Source organism: Chaetodon trifascialis, chromosome 8 (genome assembly GCF_039877785.1).
Source record: "Chaetodon trifascialis isolate fChaTrf1 chromosome 8, fChaTrf1.hap1, whole genome shotgun sequence".
In the NCBI taxonomy this organism is placed as follows: Eukaryota; Metazoa; Chordata; class Actinopteri; order Chaetodontiformes; family Chaetodontidae; genus Chaetodon; species Chaetodon trifascialis.
In genome coordinates, this window is record NC_092063.1 from 19,824,181 (window position 1) to 19,837,280 (window position 13,100).

The window sequence follows — 13,100 nt, forward strand, 5'->3', positions numbered from 1 at the left end:
GCATCAGAAAACAGGACTGAGGAGTCGTGGGCTTTCTTCTCTTTCACGATGACACCTGACAGGTAACCTGAGACTTGCTGTACCTCGTTACCATGTGCACGTGGAGTCCCCTGCGGAGAAGGAGGTGAATCAATCATGGGAGCAGCTGTGGTTATGTCTATGTACAGATGTACTGCAGCGCATACAGACACCACATTAAGATGACAGTGGATCAAAGTTTAAGTTGATTAAGCTGGACATTTGATTGAAAATATCAACAAATATCATTAAATCAATAATAAATAATGTATTCAATAGATATAAAATACAGGATTATTATAATTTAATCATGAGCCAGGCACCAAACTGAGGGTTCATGTCTACAGTGATGGATTATCTCATCCCTGTGCTTGTGTTTTTTTCCCCATTATTATTTGTCTTTATGTATTGATTACCAATTCCGCATATAGTTCGTAGGTGCGTAGCCTTGGATTGTTTTGTCAGCTTTGCTGTCAGCAGCATTTTCTCTCTTTCCCTGTCCACTGTGTGTGCATATCTGTTGATCCGGTTGGCAAGTTGTATTGAATTGAGCTTTATTGGATTTCATTCTGTTCAAGAATGAGTCGCAACAAAACCCTTCAAAGAGGAAAAACAAGTTAGAAAAGCTCTGCTAGGGACACGGGCTGCAAATGAGCTCAGGTTACAAAAGCTGTGCTATATGTACAAAACTTAAATATCTATCCTTTGCAAATAACACAAATAATAAATGCTGACAGTGTGCAGACAGCAGCACTGTTAAAAGGAGGGATAGCGTCATTTTAGGGGGAGTGACGTAAAACTGTTATGCACATAAATATCTTTAAGTCACATGTATCTTAAACACCATTGTTCTTATCCAGTTTTCTAATTATATGAACCCTTTGGCTTTCAACTAACGCACGCATCTCTCAGCATCCTGTGATATTCTGCAGTGGTGGCGACAGAGAGCTGCAGAAATGATGCGCTCTCTCTCTCTCTCTCTCTCTCTCTCTCTCTCTCTCTCTCTCTCTCTCTCTCTCTCTCTCTCTCCATGTCCTCCAGGGCTACATCCCGTTATCTGGGCGGAGAGAGAGGGACAGAGGGTGGACCACATCCACCACACTGCCTCACTGTTTCTCAGCCGCAACTCCTCCGAGCAGGACCCGGCTAGTCAACGCCACCCTGACAGACATCCTGAAGAGGGGAGCGGAGGATCAATTTATCAGAACAAAGCGAAATCACATGCACGTTTAGCGTGCACACAGTGGAAAACGGGATTATATCTAGTTTCTCTTCTGGACTGTGCTTCCTGCTTCTCGTTGCAGCACAGGAGCTCTCATTGTGGCAGGAGTGAGGATCCCTCCTTTTGTGTCGCTCTGCAGTTCTCTGTTCACACTCCAACTTCTGCCTCCTGTTTTCTCAAAGAGGAGGTTTCATTTCTGTTTTTCTTGTTTTTGCCTAAAAGGAATGAATGACAAAAACAAAGGAGGTTGATGTCCATAACTCCCCGACTCACCTCTTCTTCGCCTCGCCCAAGGAACGGAGACTCCATCTCCGGCAGAAGATGGAAAGCGGAGGCGGGACAGAGGGCTCGGACAGCGGGCAGACGCAGCACGCGGTGCCCGGTCAGCAGCAGCCAAACGCCCGGGCCGAAACCGCGGAGCTCTCGGCGACGCTGGCCGCTCAGCCTCCGGGCGAGAAGAAGAAGATAAACCGGGCTCCGTCCCCGGCCAGACCGAAGGATGTACCCGGGTGGTCGCTCACGAAGATCCGCGGAGGGATTGGCACGCCGACCCTGAGCGTCAAGCCGGGAGCTATTCACCTGGGTAGCCGCATTTCCAGGCGCAGCCCGGTGGGAAGTCTTGCTGGGAAGGACGGTAAAGCGGAGAAGAGCGGTAGTGGCAAACCGGCGGGCAAATCCTCCTTCTCCGCCGCCACATTGTCCAAGACCTCGATGGCCAAGGCGGCCAAAAGCACCGGAGGGCGGAGGAAGGTGTCGGACGCCAGCATCGGATCCGACGATTTATCCAAGGACTCCGGCTGCGCCACTGGGAAACTCTCCCCGACCGACAGCAGCTCCGAGCTATCCGACTGCGCCTCTGAGGAAAACAAGCTCTCCACGGACGCCGTGAGCAGCGACGCCGAATCGAGGAGCAGCCGGGGCGGTGGACCGGACGGAGACAAGCCGCACAGGGATGGCACGTTGGCGGACAGAGCTAGCCAACAAGCCGCCGCCAAGACCACCTGCTCGGCCGCGGAGAAGGACTACAAGGACCGGCTCTCCCTGGGCGTGGAGACCGGGGAAGGGAGCATATCCCCCGGCGAGGAGCACTCGGTTACCTCATTTGACAGCAGGGTGCCCGCCAGCACATCCCTGGCTTTCTCAGACCTCACAGAGGAGTTTATGGACGGCATGCATGAGGAGTTTGTCCGGGAAATAGAGGAGCTGAGATCCGAGAATGACTACCTCAAAGTAAGTCCAGCATATTTCCATTATTGTCAAAATGTGAAATAATAGTGTTTCCCAAGCTGTTTTAACAATTCGGCCTTAAATAGACCAGATTCTGCATCAGAGATCCCATGGGAGGGGTTTTTAATGACAGATAGCATGACCAAAATACATTTCATAATTAACTCCATTACCTTTCATTTTGCTTTTGGACCAAGACACAAATCATCTCTCTGTCAGAATAAAGGTGGTTTTCTTTACATAGTCTGTTGGGTTTGTTTGCCAGTTCACTCTGACTTGCTTCCCTGCCCGTAGAAATACGTTTGGATGCCATCCAAGGCCACTCACTACAAGAATGATGATGTTAGAAATAAAAGAGTGTGCACCATCAGGAGCACATGAGCAAAACAAGCAGCCTTGTAGCCTCTGGATGGCATGTTAAAAGTGAAATCCTGCAAAGACCTGGGTATATATCGTGGGTGTATTATTCTGGAAAGGTGGTGGCTTTTCAGCATAGTTTGCCAGCCTGTGTTGTCAAGCTCATCAGCAGTTAACTTCCTGTCAAGGGTTGTTTTCCCAATAGAGGCATGCGCCAACACCAGCAGGGCATCAAGTGAGGATCAGTCCACATCAGTCTCAGTCCATCAGTCCTTGAAAAAGGTCAACATGGCTATTGTACAATGATATTAATCTTGCAAATACACATACAAACATGGTGTGGGCCCACCGAGCAGACACATCACATAAAATTCTATTATTCATATGTGTGACCTTTTGATTTACGGTGGTATTTGATTAGCATTGCTTTGACTAGGAGTTTGAGTATCCTTTCATTGTCCAGATGCCATCTCAGCATGAGTCAAACACTCAAGGAGACACGGACTCTGAATTCCAAATTCTTGCACATTTGTGTGCAGGGGACACGGAATGGTCGAAATAATGTTTTCGGAAAATGTACCCGTTGGCAACATCAGCACCGAAATTCTATTGTTCTGTCAAAGTGACACACATGAGCACTGAAAACAATAACCAGACCCTCAGTGCATCCTCACGAGCACCTGCACTCACAGTGGGATTGTGTGTCATCTGATACTGAGGGAATCTCTCAGCTCTCACTCGTGTGCAGGCAGTGAAATGTAATATACGTGGATCCATCCTGCCTTGAGAGTGATTGATTAGGGGACGGATCGGTTACATTAGCATGTCCCTAAGCACTAACTGGCAGTTACCAGACAAGCCAATAATTGTCAAAGATTGATTGGGGAGGGTGATTGATCCACAGCACATGCCTGAACAGAAGAATCACCCCATCCTCTGTGATAGTGTCGTGGTTCTTGGCGGATCTTTACCCCAAAGATGGCTTCCGCGATGCCTGCTAATAGGATTCAAAAGCCTGCTCTCTCACCATTTTCTTAACTGATGGTCGGCCACCTCGATGAGATGAGGTCTAGATGTATATCTTTCTAGCAGGTGCATATCTGCAGCTGATGCATGTGTGCATGTTTGTGTGTCTCCGTGGGGGTCCAGAGCTGCTGCTTGAATATATAGGACAGCATATAACAGAGCTACCCTTTTGGACCACCCCAGAGCCTCATGGGAGGCCTGGCAGTGAAGTGAGTCTGGTTGTGTCTGTTGTGGCAGCTGTGAGGAACACCTGGTTACTAATCTGAAGATCAAAACAGCACTCTGAAGTACCAGACTCCTCCTCGATCTCTCGCTCAGCGTCTAATTTCTGCTAGATTAAGATTCTAATGCACACTGTCTAATTCTCTCTCTTGATTCCTGCCCCTAACGTTCAACCTTTTTCTCCCTCATACCTCTTCGTCTATATCTTCACGTAGTGCATATTGACATGCTGAGTCTTGGTTGGTGCAGTAATTAGCTGATAAAGACAGCTAGCAGCTGTTGGAATCTCTTTAAGTCTGATATATTTCAGTATGTAACATGTTTATACCTCCTTATCTTCTTACTTTCCTATAGCCGGAGCATGCTGTGATTATCGTAAGGTGACATGCTCACAACACGATTGATTGTCTGTCTAATGCCACCGCCCACACACCTTGTTCAAGCAGCTTTCACTCAGCAGGAACCTCAACAATGGATTCAGTTATCATTCAGGTTGACATGCTGCACATCGACATGATAAACAACATGTAGGTCCTTATTTCTGGCCTCATGTTTACAGTTGAGCCTGACATCACAAAGATAGCACTTTCAGGGCTTAACTGTTAGAAACGTCTGTCCTGTGACTACGATTTAAGCTAACAGTCTGTCCATTTCACGCAAGTCTGTCAGTCTTGAGGTCATGGGAAGTAGGTGCATTTGATAAACTTCTATTAAAAGCTGTATAATCACACAGAATTGAATTATTTTTTCCGGAGCTGCTGAAGATTGATACCATTGGTCAGGAGATTTTGTTACCTTTGGACAAAGCCAGATTAGCTGTTTCCCCAGTTTTAGTCTTTGTGCTAACCTAAGCTAAGCTAACTGGCTGCTGCCTGTAGCTTATATTGAGTCAGATTCATCAAGTTCTGGATCAAAAGCTGCACAGCTCAGCAACATACTGGAATGCAGAGGAATATTTCTACTGTCCAAAAACCACTGCTGATGTGTTTGACGTCTTTATGCAACAATGAAGTGCACGGTCACGTCTGTGAATGTACTACAGCAACAACAACATATGAATTGGATTTATAGCTGTAGAAAGATGAGGGAAGGAAACAGTATCATAGATACATTTCAGCCAGTCCTTCAGTAGTCAGGTCTGTTATCACAGATGTGCGTGAGCTCCAATTTCTAACATTGAAAGGTCTCGCTCATTAAAATCTGATATCTGATTGGTTGATTCAATCTCCTGACTGGCTGGTTGCTCGCATGACAGAAAGCGTCTTCTTCTTTAGTTAGCTGTGGAAAGCAGGTCAGTGGACCACCTCTCTCGCTCTCGGTCTCTTGCCACATTAACTTGTGATTCCCTTGTTTCACGTCCTCACATTCTCACCCACCGCTGCCATGTTTTATCTCCCTCCCTGTCTACATTTGTTTCATGCTCTGTTTTTTCCAGCCCTTCTTTTCTCTTTCCTTTGCTTCCATTTACTTTCTGTCCTTTTCTTTCTCTCTTTCCTTTCCTTCTTTTTGTTTTTTCTTTTTTGCATGTCATATCCTTTCTTTCTTTTTCCCTCTTGCCCCCTTCTCTCCTTCCTTCTCTTTCTTCCTCTTTCCTTATTTCGTTTCATTTATTTCATTTCCCTCCATCCCCCTCTCTCCGCTGTATTGCAGCTGTGCAGCACAGTGGTCAGATACACTCTATTTTGGCTTAATCAACAAATCTCTCACAAGATTATACACACACACAAACTCACACATTTTGCCGCATGCTGAATACATACTCTCACACAAATTGTTTGTACTTTAGGTAGTAGCAGCTTAGACACCATACCCACTGACTCCATTTCTCGCTGTCTTTTTACACGCACACGTACACACACATACATGCACACGCATCCCCAGAGCTCATTGTTGCCACACTCAGAGAACTGCAGAGCCTGACCCACATTCTCCACCGTAGTAAATTATGACAGCACTACTACTACTACAGCTGCTCATATTCCTTTTGCTTATTTTGCTTACACATGATAGACATGCACACACGTGCCATGGATGCATAATAAGAACTGGGTGCAGTGTTAGAGGCGGGGCATTGTTCATTCTTATGAGCCTTGCTGAGGTGCATGAAGCTAAGAAAGGCACTTCCCAATGTAAAGAAACTGCCTAGATGAGTGCATGCTGCACTAGAGCTAGCGGAGCTGGCTAGCTTCCGTTTTAGCCCTGCGCTAACTTGGATGGGGATAACACAATTTAATCGACCGGCTCTTCTGGACTTTCCAAATATTCAAGAAATGAGCCACTTTGTCAGGGTTGTGACACCCAAAAAATGTATCCAGTTTATCAAAGCAGCTACTGTCACAATGCCTATGGCAAAAGTCTTTTTTTGACTTGTGTGCATCATGTGATATTGTAATACTACTGTTTGGCCATTAAACCAAATTATCTTCAAAGCCCGACACACATGCATGGGGCTTCGCACACACAGATGTTTCCCAACACACACATCACGCACCCTTGGACACACTGTTGTAGAGCCCCCTGCTTGCCCACATCCACCCTTGACATCTTCTAGTAGATGTTTGTTTTACCAACCTCACCCAAAAATCAGCCTTTTCCCAACTGGGGACACAGCTTTTCCCCAGTTGGACAAGCTGTAGGCGTGCACACACACTCACTCACACACACACACACACACACACACACACACACACACACACACACACACACACACACACACACACACACACACACACACACACAGAGCTGCACCTTAAATATGATTCAGAGAGATGATGCAACCCAAGCTGTCAGGCCGAAATGAATAATAAGTCTATAAGAGTGGTAGATAACATCTGTTGTAAACTGAGCGTATGAACTAGTTTATTTTTGAGTGATATTGTAAAGCTGTTCCACACTTTTTGAGAACTTCTGTTCAGATATTTTTACTTCATGATTTTAGAGTGTAGGAATTTCCTTTGCTGTCAATTCCCCTGCTGGGACTGTTAAGAGTCTCCTGTGAGCTAATCTAATAACCTGATCCTGACCTTTGACCTCACTTGTACTGCCCCCTGGATGGGAGAGAAAGAAAGGAGAATCAATACAGTATCACATTACATTACTCAGTGCACCATCCTGCTACTTACAACATGTAGATCTCCATTTCTGATGACCCCTTTCTTCTGACTTGAGAGAATATTACATAGCAGTTCATTTTAAGAGGACACTAATTGTAGTAACGGTCATCCTGCTAATTAGGATGATGAAGATGAAGATGCGGCTGCCAGTGACGGTGAGCAGTGATTAATGGGATGGATTATGATCATAGCATGGTTAATGGAAGATGATTTTTTGATAATGATGAGGATTGCTTTTATGACAAAGATGCTAAAAGCTATGATGACTCCGATCATAGCTTAAAGGATTCCCTTTATGACCCACTTATGTGCACATAATGCAGTCGGCTCTTTGAGTTACAGAGAGAGATAAAATGAGATAAAAGAATTAAAATGACTCTCCCTTCTTCACTGTTTCCAGGATGAGATGGAGGAGCTGAGGTCTGAGATGCTGGAGATGAGGGACATGTACATGGAGGACGATGTCTACCAGCTGCAGGAACTACGGCAACAGCTGGAGCAGGTACGACTGTGGGCGGGCAGACCGCCTCAGCGAGAGCAACGCTCACTGAATTCTCTCACCAATCATGTGAATTTCATGTTTGAGCAAGAGATGCTACGGGAAGCTAGGTGATCATGCGCATTCAGAATGACTCATTAAAGGCAGAGTGTCAGTTTACAGTAGAAAGCAGCAGATGCCTTTCCCCTGTATTATGTTTGTGTACTGCATGTCTTCTCTTGTATCTTGAAAGTTGCTGCAAGGGGAGTTTTCATTGACGACACAATAAAGTGAAGTGAAGTAACAAAGATGACTTAGACAGATGACACATAACATCACCTACTTGCACTGCTTCTGTCTTTTTAGGCGAATAAGACCTGCCGCATCCTGCAGTACCGGCTGAGGAAGGCAGAGCGGCGCTCTCTCCGTGTGGCCCAAACAGGGCAGGTGGATGGAGAACTGATACGAACCTTGGAGCAAGATGTCAAAGTAAGTGTTCACATGCCTGAGCGAGACTAAATGGAGCTCTGTGTGAATATGAAGAGGTTCTGAAGGCATGCCGCTTAGATTACCTGTGTTCATGCAATAGATACGGGACATGATACTGTAGTCAGAAGGATGGAGATGCTCCCACATTAATTCAGCTTGTGCTAAAAGTCTCCATCCTCCAGAAACCTAAAATGAGTTTGTGTGGACATGTTTAAGTATAAATATCTGCTCTTAATCTTGAGAAGCACATTCTCAACTCTACATTTATACATTTATCACTCACACCAAAAATCTATTAAACATTTCACCTACGTTTCTATAGCCATGGCTTCTTTTCATGCCAGCTTCCTAAAAATACTGAGTGTCAAACCATAATTTCCTACTATGAGCAGAGTGTGTTTTCACACTCGTAGTTAGCAGCCAACAAGCTGGCTAGCAGTCGTATGTTTTGTTGGTGACATGACTTCAAGTGTTTTTTAGACTCCTCTTATGACCTATTTCCTTCACACTGCAAGTCATGCGACCGTACTGAGGTCAGGCTTCCTCTAATTTGTTTGAGGAATTTCCCTTGTTAAAATGTATGTATATGGGCTAATCGTCACACTGAACGCCACATTAGGACATTAGGTTAACATGCACACACAAGGACCAGTCGTTCCAATTTCACACACACAGATGTAAATGTGCATACATATAGACAGCACTCTCTTTCATAAGAGTCCTCCACAGTATGCAAACACACCAGTCATCCCAATCGCTTGAGGAATCCCTGATAAAGGCCGGTTATACACAAACACACTGAGGGTAAAGCCTGTGTGTGTTATTTGTCATGCTGACCCTGGACTATGGATGCACTACACCAAATTCACAGCGTTCCTCCAACATTTTCCATGTGATAGAGGACACAATGAGGCCTTTATAAGCCGAGAGAGAGAGAGAGAGTGTGAGAGTGAGACTGTGATGTCACTCTCCGAGGGCTTTCCGCCGGCTGCTGCTGTCTGTCTCTCAGCTCCTGTCTCACCATCTGGTTGTTTTGGAAGAGGGAAGGAGGGAAAAGGATGAGCGTACATCCTGTGTCTCCCCTGTGTGTGTGTGTGTGTGTGTGTGTGTGTGTGTGTGTGTGGGTGTGTGTGTGTGTGTGTGTGTGTGTGTGTGTGTGTGTGTGTGTGTGTGTGTGTGTGTGTGTGTGTGTGTGTGTTGAGTCTGAAAGGAAAAGAAGGGGGACTGGTCACTGTTTGAAAATTCAAATCAGCCAATCACAGTGAGAGGACGAGGCAGGGAGGAACACAGAAAAAAGAGAGAAATGCAGAAGAAACAGAAACAAAAAGAAAGGAGGGGAAACGAGATATTCATGTGCTCAAGAAGGAGTGTTTTTATTTGAATGGGAGTGTGACTTTAATTTCAGTCTTACGTAGCCAATAGAAGCACTGAGACAAGGAGTGGGAGAGTGAGGTCAGACGTGATGGAGAAAATGGGAAAAAAAAAGCTGAAGAGCGAGTGAGGTTTACATCTGTTGGCTGCGTTAGCGGAGAGCGATCATAAACACAGGATACAGAAAAACACCCACACTGCAGAGAGACAACCCTGAGCTGTCTCACAACACATGGCTGATTGTGTACTCTCCTGCCGCCAGGGCCGAAGACACGGGCGGCAGGTCAAGTTACACCATGCTGTGTGTGTGTGTGTGTGTGTGTGTGTGTGTGTGTGTGTGTGTGTGTGTGTGTGTGTGTGTGTGTGTGCGTGCGCGCGCGTGCATTAAGCCCATGCTAAGCCTCTCTTTTGCCAGCCTCTCACAGTCACTCCTCTGTTTATTCTGGTAACTTTATCATTAGCCTTATGAAAACAGACACTGACTCCTGCTTCAGTGACTCATCAGTGATTCAGCTCCTCTGGCAAATAAGCAGCAGTAACAAAAAAAAAAGACAATGGTTATAAACCGCTGAGCTGTCTCAATTAGTGTAAACGTTAAATGTAGCAGCTGTGTAAGCTGTGGATTCATGGTTTTGAGGATTCTTAGCTTAAATGACTAAAAAAACGTGGACATCAACACACTGTTTTGTTGCTAATTTCTTGTGCAACACGTTGAACTGAGCACATGAATCAAAGCAGAAATTCAAGTGTCAGAGATTTTTCCTCAGTGTTGGAAGGTGAGTGTTGGACCTCACAGTGCAACTTGACCGTGACTTGAGCTGCTCTGCACTGAGCTGCTTTACAAAAGAAATTGGCTTAACAGCTGGTGATGCTTTAAGGCCCTGATTTGATCAGTCGCTCACATGCAAATGCACACACAGATTTAAACTGAAACACACACACACGAACGTCCTCACTCCCTGTTTTCCCTCACGCAGGCTTTGACTGTCTTTCTATTCACGTGGCTCTTTAGAGCTCCTCTAGGGAGATTATGGAGGCTGGTGAGAATCATAAAGACAGATGACAGATGAGGAAAAGATAGAATGAGAACTGTGAGAAGTGGAGGAATAGTGTGAATGTGTTTGTCACATAAACATCACATGCTCTGACTTGTGTTGCGTTAGATATCTCGTGTGTGTGTGTGGCAGGGGTACAGCCGTCAGAGTCTCCATGAGAATATCTGACATCATTTCCTGTCCCACTCGCACACTGCTCTCATTCCCACAGGCCACAGACATCTGGACACACACAAACACTCACACACAGAGGAAATAGTTGTTAGCATTCTCATGATGTCAACACTGCAGTTGTTACCATATTTCCAGAGAGAATCAGTTTTCTGCGTTTGCCTTTAAGGGACGACTATATAAACTGTGCTGCTTATGATCTCAAGCATGTCTTACAGGTGAGAGAACAGGGATTGGAGTGAACAGATCCTTTTAAAGCATGCTCCAATATTTTGGATGATCTGCTTGTTTTTTTTTTTTTTTACTTGTCAGGTGTTATATGACAGGTAGTCCTTCAGTATAAAGAGTGTCCGGGATGTGTTTAGCATAGCTAGTTGCTGGTTGCCCAAATAAGGAGAGAGACCGCTGCAGCAGTGGCTGGAAACCAGGGCGGCTTTATGGTGCTTTGTATAATATTTGTGCTACACATGGCACCAGAGTAGAAGCTGTGCCATTGATAATGTAAATATTATTCATACAGTAATATTATTCATTACAGTACAGTAATCAAATGATTTGACATGACGTCATTCATTGTTTTTCAGACCAGACTCAAGCATTTTTTTTGTATTTAGTCTTCTTCTGGTTTTACTACTTTCTCTGAACTTTGATACCATAGATACATCATCTGTTGCTACTGCAGAGTGTATTAATGTGCTTCCTTTAGATGATAATATGGATTTCATCACATGCTTTAGAATCATCTTCCCCCTCTGACTCCCTCACAGATACATATGTTCTGCCATCACTGTGAGGACCTTCATTGAGATAATACATTCACTAGCCTCAAACACTGACCTTCACAAGCTAACGTATAATCTCAAGTCTTAACATTCGGAAAAAGCAAAGGCATTTTGAATAGGTGAGGGTCAGACAAAATGTCCTCACTTCCCAAAAAATGTCTCTAGAGGACTTGAACTCAAACTGGTCCTCATAAAGATAGAAACACAGGAGCAGAACACACACACAATCATTAGATTAGAGCTGGGAAGCAGCAGCAGTATCCGGTCCATTTATCTGAGCAGGGCCAGCTCCCAGCCTCATCTCCATATGCTGTGTTATGTATGTGTGTGTGTGTGTGTGTCCATGAGAGAGAGAGAGAGAGAGAGAGAGAGAGAGAGAGAGAGAGAGAGAGGGGACTCAGGAGCCCAAGTGAAGTGTTCCTCTTCTCTCTCTCTCTCTCTCTCTCTCTCTCTCTCTCTCTCTCTCTCTCTCTCTCTCTCTCTCTCTCTCTCGCTCTCTCTATCTATCGCTCTCTGTGACACACACACAGTTACGTTTCCATAATTTTTGGGGACATTACACAGACTTACATCAGTTTCCTGGAGACTTACCATAACCATAACCACAACTTGCCTAAACCCAACCTTACTCTAACCTTAACTCAAGTCTTCACCCTAAAGTTGAATAATTTACATTGTGTAGATTTGCCCTTTGTCTCCATAAGGAAGGCGAGTCCACACACACACCCCAACCCCCACTCGCACCATGTGTCATTCACACACTGTAGGAACAATTGAGTATTATTTCCTCTGCTACACGTGTTTCCACTGCTTGTGAGTAACTTGTGAGTTACCATTCACTGTACCCAGTTAACTCCAGTATTAGCTACAGTACAGTATTAGAAAAAGAAAGTAACTGAAACGTTATTTGTGCTAACACAACCCTTGGATAATTCCCCAAACCAAAGATCAAAGCTGCTGTTGCCAATCCGGACATATTTTAATGGACTGGTATCGTCTCAAATAAAGCAGATCAAAATCCAAAAGTGCTTTAGTGAATGTTTTCCACCTCAGTCGGCTCTTGTTGGTCACAGTTCTCCTGTGAGAGGTAAGAAAGTAAAAATTCCAATGTGTGAATGTGAAAAATGATTTGGTAGTAGCAGAGGTGGAGTCTGATCTGACACATGGGTTTGCTCAGCTCTGAGGATGCTGACCTTCACTCCCACAAGTTAAAATGAGAAACATCACTGGCAGGCAGGAGCCAAGCCTTCAGTATTTTGATCAATGCAAGGCTATTATTTCAATGTGTCCGATACATATTTAATCAACTTCTAGGCAAATATAAAGATTGGATCAGAATTGATATTGGAGATACCCACTGTTAAAGGACTGTTAAAGGGATTGGGGCCAAAACAAACTTGATTGCAACATCCTTACCACCCACTCTTATTAGAGGACAGTTTCTCACTGGAATCCAAAGCTCGCCAAACCTGCTGTGCTAAGTTATGGTTGCTCAGCTATGCTAGGACAATAGCTGCTCGGGGGTGGAATTTAGAGAACAATCAATTGTGCTGAAATTCTTTTCAGATT

The 13,100-nt window shown here is 44.8% G+C and overlaps 1 protein-coding gene across 2 annotated transcripts in view; it reads left to right on the forward strand.

Moving 5' to 3' along the window:
- Nucleotides 1–1,092: 1,092 nt before the first annotated feature.
- mtcl2 (microtubule crosslinking factor 2) overlaps nucleotides 1,093–13,100 on the forward strand; it is a 90,304-nt gene continuing 78,296 nt past the window's right edge. For both annotated transcript variants that reach the window (XM_070967754.1, XM_070967755.1), the window contains exons 1-3: nucleotides 1,093–2,470; nucleotides 7,586–7,687; nucleotides 8,030–8,152. In XM_070967754.1, the coding sequence (XP_070823855.1) occupies nucleotides 1,469–2,470; nucleotides 7,586–7,687; nucleotides 8,030–8,152 (1,227 nt within the window). In that variant the 5' untranslated portion in view covers nucleotides 1,093–1,468. The remainder of the gene's footprint in view (nucleotides 2,471–7,585; nucleotides 7,688–8,029; nucleotides 8,153–13,100) is intronic.